Below are 14,717 nucleotides of genomic sequence, written 5' to 3' on the forward strand. Positions count from 1 at the left end.
AAAAAAAAAAAAAAAATGTATTTATGTGCATTCATTACTAAATATTACTGCTATTATATTTAAATAATTTCCCAATAAAATAATTATGAGTAATATATTGTAAGGTAGATAACATGTTGTATGATAATAGCATTAGGAGAACCATTAATAAAAGGCCTCACAGAAGTGGCACAACTGCGACCTCCAAACCCGATAATACACTTGGCAAACTTCCTTTTAGCTTTCAATAAATCGGAGGATCTCATTGAACCTCTTCAGGTAACTATAATTAAAATTTTACTATTTTAAGTTGTCAGTATATTTAATTTATGTTACTTTTACATATTTAAAAGTAAAGAAAAAATGAGATTTAATAAAAAAGGAGAAATACTACAACTTTAGAATCCTGAGCATCTGCCATCTGAAATTTGACTTATAATTATTCTTATCAAATCACCAATTAACTTATAATTATTCTTTTCAAATCACCAATTAACTTGTTATTCATATAATGCAAACAATTTTTTTTTCTCTTTGAGCGTTTTGATGATTTTTTAAATTTCCCTTTGACAATATAGTTTCTTAATGTCAACTGTTCATTACTTTGTAATGAACATATCAACAAACATATTACAATAATACAAATATTCGATTGTGATAAATGAATTCAGAGAATTTTTAATCAGGATTTAGTCAGAGTGATAATAAAATATACAATTTAAAACATCTTTTTTTTTTTTTTAATATAACGTTTAGTTCCACCGAACTATGTAGACCTTTTTGTATCAGAGCTGCATTTAAGATAAAAACAAAAATGAGAAACTAGAAAGACAAATTTAGTTGGGTAAATATGTTTATGATAATAATTATGAATATAGTGCACAGAAATGAGAATGATTTAATGTTGAAAGTAATTAGAATATGAGAAAATAAATAAAAGTAAAGATAAAGAATATTTAAAAATTGAAATACAAGTTAAAATAATTGGATATGGAAGTGCCTTCAGTAGTCATCTATATTAATTTTTATACAACAAATAAATATTGAATAAAAGAACAGTATATAAGTAAAGAAAAGCATATAAAATGCTATTATATTATAAAATAAGAGGAAGTAAAAAAAAAATAAAATCTTAGTAACGGCATGTTTAAAACCCCAAAAACTTAATGTTACACCTTAAAGTTGATGCATACAGGATGAATTATAATTTTAATAAAAAAATTAATGCTTGTGTAGTGTTCCATAATAATTTCATTAGTGTTCATTACTGCTAAATTTATTGGTTTAGAATTTTTCTTAATTAGTTTCTAACAATAAAATGGTATGTAGATTTTCATGAAGCACACCTTACTTTAGCATGTCTTTATTTTAAACATCCTAAACTTACAGAGGGGGATCAGAAGCATAGAAGGCACACCTGAGAGTCGTGGTCCTAAAGAAGATGAGAATGGCAATCAGATGGAAGGAGATGAAATCGAACCAGAAACTGAAGAAGATGAAACAGGAGATAATAATAATAAAAGAAAGGATGAAGATGAAGAAGTGGTTGAAGGAGTCGATGAGGATGACGAAATTACAAGCTCCCCAGAACCAGAAGAAAATTCTTTTAAACAAGTTAATAGGGTAAGTCACACATGCTTTACTTTAGGGCAAGTATTCCGTAAGTATTAGTCTGATTATATTTTAGATTTTATTCGAATAGGTGGGCTTGTAAAGAAGCCAGAACTTAGTTATTTGTTGTAACTACTTAGCAGGTTCCTTGATTATATTTTGTGATTATATTAAGGGCTGGAATATTTTTAAATTGTACAGGACAGGTTGGGTAATGTCTTACTCTTTTTTTGTTTTATTAGTAATGATCTTTGGTCACATGTAATTTTATTTAGTAGTTCATCATTGAATTATAGTTTTATATACCTGATGAAACAATATTACAGCCCATGATACAATTGTTTTACTGTTACGGTGCACCTGTTTCATACGTTGGTAGTTGTTTTGTAATTAGCTAATTCTGACTCCAACTGAAAATGAGAGGGACTCTACATCATAAGGCCTCTACAATGCCTCTTCAATAGGTTAGGTAGCTGATTAGAAGATGAAGTGACAAATTTTATTGGATCTAGTCCTAAAATCTCACAGGATGGAAACTTTACTTCATTGGGAACAAGCTTATGGTCGTGAAGGGGATAGCAAGTCCTAAAGGAACTAGCTGTTGGTCCTTATAAAAGGAAGAAAAGGTTTTGGGAGTAGGAGAGATCCAGAGAAGGCAGAAGTGAAATAAAAGTACTAATAATAGCACTAGAATGGACTGATACCTTATACTGACATATTGTTACTCACTGCCTCCTAAGGGGGTGGTTCCTTGAGAAGGAATTTCATACCCTAGTTTATCAAGTTGCTCGAATTTATCTATGGGGCTATTAAACACCATCGAGAGATGCTACATTTAAGACATTACTTTTTAGTAGATCAGAAGATTCTATTGCAATCTTTATTGATTCAAATAATAAATTTATAAATATAATGATATAAAAAAGGTTATATATAAGTCAAGTTAAATTATTTTTAAGAAACAATACATATATATACGATGGCTGTGTGATGAGTGTAGTAGTTTATGTTGCGGCAGTTAGGATCATTATGTTGGGTTGTAATGAATTTGGCGGCTGTAGTAGTTATAGTATAAACCAGCAGATAGTGGTGTCGCTACAATAGTTCAGAAACTGATAAATTGTCATATTTCCCTCCACCTTTGTGGACAGTAATGAACAATTTTTAGTCAACTTGTCATATTTAGTAGTAATAAAAAGTGGATAAGTATGAACTTAAATAGAAATTGTTTATCAACTAAAAGAAAAAATTGTTTTCACACAATACAGATTAAGATGGGCTGAGAAATTAGAAATAGCCAAGAACGCCCAATCTTTTCTTATCTCATTCCATAGCTCATAGCTTTGTTATTGTCATTTGAAAAACTGTCTTATTCTAGGCAGTAACAAAATTGATAATTATTTTTCACACATCAAGAAACCCTTAAATACAAATTTTCACAGCGCTTTAAACAAATTTTAAGTATCTTTGATTTTTTTAATTTTAAGAACCAACCCTCTCTCATTTGTAATAGTAATTAGCAATAAATAAATACAAATATGAAAGAATTGATAATTATTGTTTCTCTATGATTGTTGTGACAAAATTCTGATTTTACTTTCTCTTCCCTGTGTATGAAATATACAGTAAGGGTATTGTTATCCTGAATAATAAAGAAATAACTGTTATAAAATGAAGAAAGATTAATTTCATCTCAAAGTTGTGTGAACCAGGCTTTTAATAGTAGTTACAAAGTCAGTTTTTTTTTTTTTTGTTTTACTCAACTTAATCCTCAGCTTTTTTTCCTTAATTTCTTATCATTTTATGTATTTATTTTGTTTTTTTTATTACCAGTTAATCTTAAGATCCGGTTAAGCAGGGATCTTTAGTTTTACTATTTTTAACTTTCATTAGAATTCTAAGAATAGAACCTGTGTCACTATTATGAGCTGTTACACTTAGAAAGTTGAGGTTTCCATCTCTTCTATTCTATTTAACATTGTAAACCCTTTTCATTAGGATGTAAGTTTGAAGGTGTATCATTTAGTTTCTACTTAATAAAAAATGAAGTTTATTACTTTTATATTTATCAGGATGAACACGGACAAAGTATGCTCCATTTCGCCGCTGCTAGATCTCAAGGAAGAAACGCCATGTTCCAGTTGCTTCAAGAAATGGATAGCAATCCTGGACTTAGGGATTCTCTGTATAGGACAGCGAGAGATATTGCGGAACAATCAGATATTCAGGAAAACATCCGTGGAATAGATAGATATGTTGTCGCTTTGGCTGCAAGAGGTAAAATGTTATGTGGGTTTCTTTGAAGATTAAAAATTGTCTAAATTTTTGCTTAAAATTTGCTGCAGGTAGAATTCATGTAAATAATTAAAACTTTAGTTAGTATTTTTAATTGATTATTAAAAACAAAATTCATGAAAACTGTAAACAGTATCCATATTATTGAAACGGTTAATTACATTTTTAAGATTCAAAGAATTTTCGATAGCATACATTTCTTTATCCATACCTTTAAATCTCATTCAGATTTTCTACATGATTTGTATGGTAAAGATTATTAATCATGCTTTTGTGGTATTGATTTTTAGAACTTCTAAGGATTTCTCTTTAAGACATTAAGTTTGAGGAGAAGTAACTAATAAATCTAAATTATTTTATGATACCCAAATAGTTAATTTGAAGGTGCACTTCTTTCATATCAATAATTTGCATTTTTATTTTCTAAAAATATATTTAGAAATAAAATAATGTTGATCACATAGTAAAATTATGTTTTTTAATTAAAGTCTGAAGATGGGGCATTGTAGTCCCAAAAAGTAATTATTTAACAATAATAATTTAAAATATATAATGAAAAATAAGTGAGTTTCACAAAGTGTGCCTAATTTGCCTTGAAAATAAATAGCTATAAAATGGCTTGGCCACCTATAAAATTAAAGTATAATATTATCTTTTTAATTTTATTTTCATGAACATAAGCAATAATGACTGAGATAGACCTATAAAATTGAATAAATATATCCTTCATTTGTGTTTACTTGTCATCAGTACTTGCTCTGTATAAACTGTTATCTTCTGGCTGCATTTCACTGTTACCATGTTCTCATTTTCACTTCATAGGTACAAATACTGACCTTAACTGAAAACAGACTGACTTTTTTAACTTTATCAAATTTAAAACCAGATCTATGGTGTAATTTCTAAGCCTATAGTATTTTCTTTTTTCACTTAAACTATATACATTTAAACACCTACATCACTTTTACATTTCTACATCACTCTTAGGTCTCTATATCATTCTTATAAAGACAAAAATATCTCTACAATTTTGATGATCATTTTTATTTTTTCAATTATACATTAAATGTACTCAAATAATTGAAGACATAAGTGAATGAAGGTGCTATGTGATATTTTGGAAAAAGAGGGATTTTCATTTGGAAAAATATTTTAAAATTCCTTTTTATACAGCACCTAGTTAAATTTTTTTGAATCTCCTATTGTGGTAGTTTTATGAAGTTAAAAATTCAATTTTTTTTAGTCATATGTTTGTCTCATAACACCTTCATAAATTCATCTCTTCATTTTTTAAATATATTTTATTTATTTGTATTTTTAGGAGAAGAAAACAGACTGAGAGAATTATTAATTGAAGGATACGACCATATTTTAGATGCTGAAGACAGTGGAAATATTTTAGAAATTGCTGAAGGAAGGGAGCAAACATCGGTTTTAAAATTCCTCAAAGGAATTACAGCATTTGAGGTGACATTTTTGATAGTTTAGAGCAATTTTTTATTTTCATCGTATTTGCAATTCTTGCCTATTTCCCCTATCAATTCTAATAAATAAATTGTTTAATTTATATACTAAATGTCAGTTTTGGTATAAATATCTGTGAATAAATCAAAAATTATTTATTGGCTCTATTTTTATTCATTTTCTACTATTTATGATAAAGATTTATCAATTCATTCCTGATAAAATTTCATTATTGAATTACACTTTGAAAGGTGCTAACACCATAATATGAGTATTGTACTGCATCTTCCATCAAAGATACTCAAATAAACAAACTTTATTTATTTGTGCCAATGTTTTGACCTGAATTTCAGGCCTATATCAGAACTGGAAAAACAAAACAAAAAACATAAAAAGAAAATAATAATAAACAAACTTGGAACTAAATAACAATAAATTGATAGATTATAGTTGATTGATACTACGAAAAGATAAAATATAATAATGTAGAGGTAACATTGATACTAATAGAAGATAAAATATAATAATGTAGAGGTAACATTGATACTAATGGAAGATAAAATATAATAGTGTAGAGGTAACATTGATACTAATGGAAGATAAAATATAATAATGTAGAGGTAACATTGATACTAATAGAAGATAAAATATAATAGTGTAGAGGTAACATTGATACTAATGGAATATAAAATATAATCGTGTAGAGGTAAGATTAATACTAATAGAAGATAAAATATAATAGTGTAGAGATAAATTTTATTATAATTTTAATATTTTATCTTCTATTAGTATCAATCTACTTAATTTATTGTTATGTATTTCCAAGTTTCTTTATTAATTTCTTTTTTTGTTTCTCTGAGTTATGGTTATTATTTTGTTTTTTCAGCCAACATCAAAACGTCGCCACATATAAATAAGTTTTGTTTATTCTTGTATCCATAATAACCATGCCTGAATATTAAGAATAATTTTTTTTTTCAAAATCTGCGATAGAATTAACAAAACATAGCAAAAGCTCATTATTTATGTATGGTGGTATAGAATTCACATTTACAAAAATAATAGTTTCAGCCATACTCTGTAACTGTTTTTTTTTTTTTTCAAAATACCACCTCAAAAAAATTATTTGTTATAAGAGGGGTTGGCTATTAACCAAATCCATGAACCAAATTCATATTTCTAAAAACTTTCTTTCACCTAATTTCTGCATAAATAAACTTTTCCTGTAAGCCAGGAACTTATGTTTTTCTAAATATCCTATTTCTATATAATATCTCCTTATATTAAATTTATGGTCCACTACATCCTAAGCATTTTCCCCATAATGTAGCTCTTTAACTTGAATATAACCCCAATTACATGTTTCAGGAAAATCGTGAAAAATTACACAGAGCGATTAGATTCGGTTCACTGGCCCAAGTGCAGGAAATATTTAAGAAAAGTGGTTCTAAGAAGATGCTAGCAGTAGCGAAAAACAACCAGGGACGATGTTCTCTTCACGTGGCAGTTTTGGCACAGCATGAATCAACGGTCGAACACATAGCCAATAAGTACCCAGCTACGCTTCAGATTGGTGACAATGTATAATTATATTTCTCATAAAGCTTATGAAAATAACTTAGATATTTTGTAGTAAAATGTTTATTGGTATATAAATTGTAGTTTACTGAAATCATCTGCTTAGTATTGTGCTTGTCAGCTGCTAGTATTTCCTATTTTGATAAAATTTATTCAGGAATTAGTTAAGATCAACATAAATAGGCTCATTTTAAAAAAAAAAAAATTATATCAATTATTAATAAGTTTAGAAAATGACTTAAGGAATTTAGTGATTGTTTATTATGAATGTCTCTTCGACTTGTTGTAAAATGGTCAAACATTTTTACCTTACTGAATAGCACAATTTTTGTAGTATAACTTCTTTATCAATGTTATTCAACTCTAGAAAAAAAAGAAGGAAATATATGTATATAAGGGAGTAATTGATATCGCGACCCAAGATGAAATGGTTGTGGTGGAGGGGGGGTAGGGTAATGCTGGTCAATCCTAGCAGGAAAATTTTTATGTTGTAACAGAAAAGTTAGAGCTTAACAATACCAGCGGTGCTGGTCCGATTGAATGATCTGTTATCTTATAGTCTCCTATTACAATATAAACATTTTTACTGGAATTGATTCAGGACATGGCTGTTCGATTCCAATATTGTTATTATTCTGTAACTAATATTTTCTGCTTTAAGCTATGAGAGGGAATTCATGATTATTAAAATTTTAATACATTTATTTCATTTCCAGAAATTTCACTTTCACTTATGTCGACCAGTCCTAATAGTACCAAAATTTGTTTTTTCAGTAGGAATTAAATTCCTTTCGCTTTTACTCCAAATTATAATTTGTGAACAAAGTAGAAGAGACACATTCTATTCATTTGAATTTATTGTGACATAGTCACTCTGAGAACTAAAAGCAATAAAATAAAAAAATTCGTGTGAAGGCACCCTCTATAAGAAGCCATATCTACTCATTTCATCTACTTATTTAGTTAAAGAAGCGGTAATAAGACTACTTATTTATAAATAAATGGATACTTGTTTGTTTTGATAGGCAACTGGTAAATTATTCTAAGAACACAGATACAGTATATCTTGCATATTTGGGATTCAGAAATCAAGAAATTCTCAGTCGCAAATGCAAGTAGTCACAATTTTTTGGTCCGAGATAAGAAAAGAACTTTGGCTGTAGTTTAACATTAGAATGTAATTATACTGCCTCATGATTAATAAATTTTATTTACTTTTTTTCCTTTCAATAACTGTATCCAGAAAATTAATTCTAATTTGGATCTAATATCATCCTAATTCGAGAACCCGTTACATGGACAGTTCTTTGTATGTATAGTTGTAAGAGGACATTTCTCATTAATGTTCACAGCTGATGAGAACTCCGCTACATTACGCTATGGCTTTGGAAAAGGTGGAGTCATTGTCAAGAATCCTCATTGCTGCAGGAGCTCAAAGAGTATTAAAAGATCTGGTAATTTTTGGTTGTCTTATTTTTAAATTAAAACAATTTCAAACATTCTCTTACTATTGATTTTTTAAAAATATTTATAGAAAGGAAGACAGGCTAGTTATTACTTCATGAACAAAACTGACATTAAGCAGCTTCAAGACGAAGAAGAAGCATTGAGGGTCTAACGATGAGGCGCACTAGGAGCTCTTAGAATCTATTAGCTTTATTTATCAATTTTTAAACGTAAAAAGATATATCTTTAAGTTTTGTACACTGTGATGTATATAGGTGTTTTTTTTTAATTTGTTACTGTAGAAATATATTTTAAAACAAGTATAATTTCCTTCTCATCTCCTTATTTACTATAAAACAAAGAGAATTAGAGACTGACTCCATGCCTTGTGACAAAAATGCCCGTATTAAACATCGTTTAATTTTCAACAATTTGGTTAAAGTAAACTGATTGAAAAGTTATTTGTTATTTTCTATTTTATTTCTCTTAATGTCCAGGAAGCGACGGTCTTATATCACTTTTGAAATATTAGCTTAAAACGGGGAGAGGAGACTTCAAGATACTTTAATCGAGAAATATTTTCAGTTTGTAGCAGAGTTCTTTCGCATCCATGTCGCTTCTGTCTATCCATCTTGTTTTAGGCATCCCATGTGGTCTCTTGCCAACTACACTAGCATTCGTTGTTGTGTAGAGGCATCCTGATGGATTGTTTTGAACCATAGGCCCCACACTTCTTAAGAATGAGATATAGACTGACCAGTCTCTGCAAGCAGTTCACTGTTAGTTTTTTCTTCCATGTGCTAAGGCTCTGATCCCAGATCACTCCAGTAATTGGGACTTCCTTTACAAATCTCTCGATTTTGAACCTAGAATATTGGCCAAAATAAATGGAGTGATGATCTTGGAAAAATGAAGTGCCTTGTTGAATTCAATTGACAGCCGTTGGACAAATCTCCAGCGAACTTTTCTGTTAACTTCTCAACACGGTTTTTGACTTTTTGGTTACACCTTTTTCCTTCTGTTTTGCAGATTTTTGCTCTTTTTCCTTCTTTTAGTTTATGAAAATTCCTTTTTTCTTGGCGCGATTGCTGTTCTGGATGAGAACACCTGAAATATCAGCATCAATTTCCTTCATCAAATAAATCTCTGTGACCTTCATTGTAGTCATCTGAGGTGAACTTATTTGAATCAACAGTAGCTAAAGGTTTAAAATATCTCATTTATTTTCATTTCAGAGTCATTGTGAAGCACTAGCTCTTGCTCGAAATTCAAATTATTGAATTCTGCACCCATATCCTCAAATGAATAAATCTTGCACACCACCATTTTGATATATTTGTTTGGAGAAGTTTGTCGGGGGTTGCGGTCAGCAAAGAACAACATAAATAAACAAAACCAGATTTATTTTATGCCGACGTTTCAACCTGAGTTTCAGGTCTTCATCAGGGCTATAGAACAAAAGATATTACAACATTTAGAGAAACATACAATTGAAAAGGAATAGTACACAAACAAATTTAGAATTATACAAAATATTGAATTAAATCATAAATGATAAAAAATTGATAACTGATAATTGAATAGTATAAAATTTTAATTGATTGATATTCGTGGAATTGTATGGTAGTAAAATTTATTTATGTTGTTCTTTGATGAAAACTTTGTAAATGAACAAACTTCTCTGTTTTATTCTATATTACTGAAGAATGGTAGATTTAATCTAAACTTGAAAATTCTATCACTATCAAACAGGAAAGAATTAATCAAAGTTTAAATAAAACTCAAACCTCAACAGAACAAGCAACAAAGGTGGTTGGAAGATTGCTCTTGTGAATTACAGTTAAATGTCTTCAGGATCCCACTTTCACACGTCAGCTGTTGCATTTTCACAAAACTGGTTAATACCTTCTTAAGTAATAGGAACAAAAACAAGTATATAGAGAAAATATGCAACTTTAATGGGACAAATAAATAACTTCATTCAACTTCTTAGGAGTCGCCATAATTCAATTAACAAAAAAACTGTCCAAGCTTTCAACATTGATAAAATTCCCTTCAATACAAAGTACTTCTACTTTATATCAATCCTCAAACCAAGTTTTCAGTTATTACTTTCAATGCACACAGTTCAATTTAATGTAAACAATTGTTCTTTTTATGATTTTCAATTTTTATTTCATATTCAGCCATTCCTTCTTCTCACAAAACCTTTTAAAAGAAAAAAAAAATAACTTCAGTGCATAACAATGTTAAAAAAACAGAATAAGTAATATCACCAGGTATAAACTAATAAAATCAACATTTTTATTATTTTAACACTTGTGGAAGTAAGAAATATTTATCACAGGGAACATTGATAAATGTTCACTTCCTCGATGAATTCAGCAGAGATTATTGCCATCCCAAACCATCACACCTTCATGATAATGTATCGCCAACCTCAGTCAAAGTTTTAAGCTGTGATACATTGTAACTGAACAAATCAACAAGACAGTTTTTAATATTTAAAAAATCAATGAATCTTCCTAGAGTCTCTACCAGAGTACAATATGATAGCTATACAAATCATTTTGATTTTCTTACGATGGCATACAGCCTTCAATAACCTATAAGTATTAATACAAATGATAGGATCATAAACTAAATTTAAACTCCATTTACTGAAGGAGAGGTACATGCACATAGTATAGTGTATAACAAAAATTAAAAACTGGAGTTTCTAAAAAAAAAAAAAAAAAAAAATCAAGTTTAAAGATTTATTTCAGAAGAATGGATCTCCAACAGAATTTGTAGAGAAACCAATCATTCCTTTCTACATTTATAACTAAAGATATATTTTGAGCCAATTATAAATTTATACGTATTTTTTAACTTTATCCATTCCCAATGAAGACGACCAGCGAAAACTATAAATAAATCTCTCTACGTTAATGTAATTTTCGATTCTTTAAAACATGTGCCTTTTCTGATTGTATACATTCTTCTTAAAGACTTAGTTGGATTGGATAATTCCAAAACTTTAGAATTACTATGGCTCTTTCTCCCATAGTAGATAAAGAAAACAAATACAAAAGTTGACAAATATACATAAAAAAACAAGGATGTTTTTAATCGACAACTGTTGGATAGGATAATATCTAAGTAATTGTAATGAACACATACAACATACCAACTCATCGTAGGAAGTGAACAAGCTATACCATACGAAAGAGATATCTCATGTTGGCATTTATTAGGCAAGTAAACAGCTGATCACTTATTTAAATAATAATACAAAATTGTATTCAATACTTCTTTATTTGTTCTGTAGTACAGTATACAAAGATATGACAAAAAAAAAAAGAAATAAAAATTTAATACCAGACATAATTGCAATGTGCTACTTAAAAGAATAATTACAAACTAAATTTAAAACAGAATAAGACAAAACTAATTTTACAACTATCCCACCTCCTTCCTCTCACCTCTGGAGAGATTGCCTATGAACTTATTCAAAAACGGCACATTTTATTTACAACATAAAAAAATAAGGATATTAAAAATGATATCCTTACACATTACAAACATCATCCTAATTAGCTTTAATACTATAAAGAAATAAAAATTATTTTCATTTACAAAATATCTTTTAATCCATATTTTCTAGCATAACACATGAAAATTTAATATATTTCAACAAATTCAACCAAATATGGCTCGCTCATAGACAACCTACAAATTATAATAATATTAAGAAAGGATAGGGGGAATCTATTTAACAGAAAAATAAAATTGCTAATCGTGAACTACAGGAAAAAAAAAATGATGCAGACATCAACACATAATAAATAATAAAAATACTTGAGAAAGCATTCTAAAAAATTTATAAATGCTGACAAGAATAATTTAATGCCGCTGGTACAAAGCATACATCCATTAGTCTGTCATTTAATTACAAGTACAACAATAAAATTAAACAAAGAATAAGAGGTATTATTTACAAATGTATATATATTTTTTTAATATATGGCATATCCTATTATACAAATAATAATTCTCTGGTAAATACAATTTTATTTAAACGTGAGAAATTATTTGAAGATTGAATAAAAAAAAGAAAAAGAAAAAAAGAAAGTTAAACAAAACTGAAAGAAAATAGAAAATAATTGTTCATAAGTGGATCCGACGACCCAGACAACTTAACATCACTAAGAGAGAATTTTGCCATTGCTAGAAGTAAAAGATACATATTTACACAGACTAGGGTCTTCATCAGTCAGTTAACAGTAAAAGTCCGTTGGTAATGCGTAGGACAAGTTTGGCAGCTTCCTTTGCTAGCTCACAATGTCCCGAGGCGATCGCAGCAACTGAAGGAGGTTGGGTATGTGTTCAGGTCAAATTAACAGTATTAGTCTGTAAACCTTAACTCTAGGTTTTTTCTAGTATCGCCCTGTAAACAAAAAAACAAAACATAAATATACATTAAAAAAATTGAATTAAAATGATGAAAAATAACATCAATTTATTTAAATAAACCTTACTATAGTACGGGTACAATAATCCCTCAATAACCAGAATGCTACATCTGCAAATTTGATGAATTGCAAATTTTAAAAAAAACACATGAGTTTTAACAATTTTAAGTAGAGTGCAATACTGGAACAACATATATTTATATCATTGTTGGCTATCATGAAATGTAACCTATTTATTTACATAGGAAAAAAACTCAATATTAAGGGATTACTTCTACAAAATAAAGAAAACAGTTTATGAATGATGAAAAATATATCTTATAACCAGGTTTAAGAAAGAAATCTGATAAACAAACGAGAAGAATTGATCTTATAGCATTCACAATATCGCTTTACTCAACTAAATGGGAGGAGGGGACAAGGGAGTTCCAGCCCTCTTCAGAAATATTTGAAAATTAGATCGCTTAAAAGTCCATTTTGTTTCACTTTTAAAATGCATTGGCTTGTTAGACCTTTTTTATATATTTACAAACACCAGAATATAAAATAGTTCTAAGAATACATCATCACACAAATATCTAAGGATCCCAAACTTGCGGACAACTGACTTAACAGTACGAATTTTTTGATCCTTTAGCTATGGAGTGGAGTAAGCTATTGGAGTACCATAGCTCTAAGCAATGTTCAATGAATTAACTTCACCTAAACAGTTTAAATTAAAACTGTGTAACACTGTCATGTACATTTATTTTGATATTTAAACAATCTAACTGTAATTCCTAAATACAATTTTAGCTTATTACATATTCTTTGGATAATAAAAATTAAAATAACAGTATTCCTCTTAAAGAATAATTAACAATTCAAACTAAACTTTTTTTACTAAGCTAAATGTTTCTTATTCAATCCAGAACAAGAGTAAAAAAAAAGATAACTTTTTTTTGAAAAACTTTAGCAGGCAATAATATTTTTATTTCCAAATCAACATGCACATGTGTAAAAGACATTTTTAACTTCCCGATCTATGGGCAAGATATTGTAATAACCATGAAAATAAAATATTTTTACAGTTACGATATCAGATGATCTAATTCTTATGGAAGTAGTAATAATATATTTTGCTGGAATTAAAAATACACATCTATTGAATAAATTATTTGAATCTCTAAAACTAATTTAATTAATTAGTAGAATATGTATATTACAAAGTTTGTTTGAGAAACCCATTTTTTTTTTTTTATAATTTTTATTATGTTTTAAATAAATCCATACAAAGATTTTCTTTTTGTTTGATTTATACTTTATTTTTCACCCATCTTATTACTTTATCAAAGTAAATCATACTGTTGGATTTGTTTTACACTATTTTTCTGTAATCTGAAAACCCCTCTAAATTACTGAGGATTACAGAGATTTCACTATACACACGAAACAATTTTTCCTTCCTAGGACAAGTATAAAAATATACTTTTTTAAAAATTGTTGGATTCATTGCTTTTACATAAAACCAACACTACTTATTATTTATTTTTTTTAAATGAAAATTATGCATATTTCAAAAATACAAAATGTTCAACTAATTACTAACTGCAACTAGAATTTGAATATTATTCAGGATATGCAAAATTTCAAATCATATTAGAAATTACCATAAGTTGACAGAATTCTTGCTATTAAAAATTACAGAAATACTCACTTGGAGAATACGAGCGAGACCTAGATCTTTCGTAACGACGCCTTGAAGATCTGTAATAAGGAGAGGGAGATCGATACCTGCCACCGCCTCTGTACCCACCACCACCATAATAGTCACTGAAAATAGCAATGAATAGAATCACAATAGATATCAAATTTAAAATTATATATTAGAATACTTTGATTACATATATG

At 28.5% G+C, this 14,717-nt stretch overlaps 2 protein-coding genes across 4 annotated transcripts in view; one reads left to right on the forward strand and one right to left on the reverse strand.

Moving 5' to 3' along the window:
• Positions 1-8,708, forward strand: part of LOC106688424 (uncharacterized) — a 124,742-nt gene extending 116,034 nt beyond the window's left edge. Inside the window, exons 17-23 of one of the 2 annotated variants that reach the window (XM_067048138.1) lie at positions 131-258; positions 1,369-1,602; positions 3,663-3,867; positions 5,207-5,352; positions 6,718-6,930; positions 8,280-8,381; positions 8,462-8,708. In XM_067048138.1, coding sequence (XP_066904239.1) covers positions 131-258; positions 1,369-1,602; positions 3,663-3,867; positions 5,207-5,352; positions 6,718-6,930; positions 8,280-8,381; positions 8,462-8,545 — 1,112 coding nt within the window. In that variant the 3' untranslated portion in view covers positions 8,546-8,708. The remainder of the gene's footprint in view (positions 1-130; positions 259-1,368; positions 1,603-3,662; positions 3,868-5,206; positions 5,353-6,717; positions 6,931-8,279; positions 8,382-8,461) is intronic. The other variant, XM_067048139.1, reaches the window with a different exon arrangement.
• A 2,943-nt stretch (positions 8,709-11,651) lies between these two features.
• The window catches only part of LOC106688431 (transformer-2 protein homolog beta), a 17,771-nt gene continuing 14,705 nt past the window's right edge, over positions 11,652-14,717 (reverse strand). For both annotated transcript variants that reach the window (XM_014432877.3, XM_014432879.2), the window contains exons 7-8: positions 14,524-14,639; positions 11,652-12,802 (exon numbers count right to left, since the gene is read on the reverse strand). In XM_014432877.3, the coding sequence (XP_014288363.1) occupies positions 12,792-12,802; positions 14,524-14,639 (127 nt within the window). In that variant the 3' untranslated portion in view covers positions 11,652-12,791. The remainder of the gene's footprint in view (positions 12,803-14,523; positions 14,640-14,717) is intronic.

This window comes from Halyomorpha halys, unplaced genomic scaffold (assembly GCF_000696795.3).
Source record: "Halyomorpha halys isolate HHAL.00 unplaced genomic scaffold, Hhal_1.1 Scaffold1127.1, whole genome shotgun sequence".
In the NCBI taxonomy this organism is placed as follows: Eukaryota; Metazoa; Arthropoda; class Insecta; order Hemiptera; family Pentatomidae; genus Halyomorpha; species Halyomorpha halys.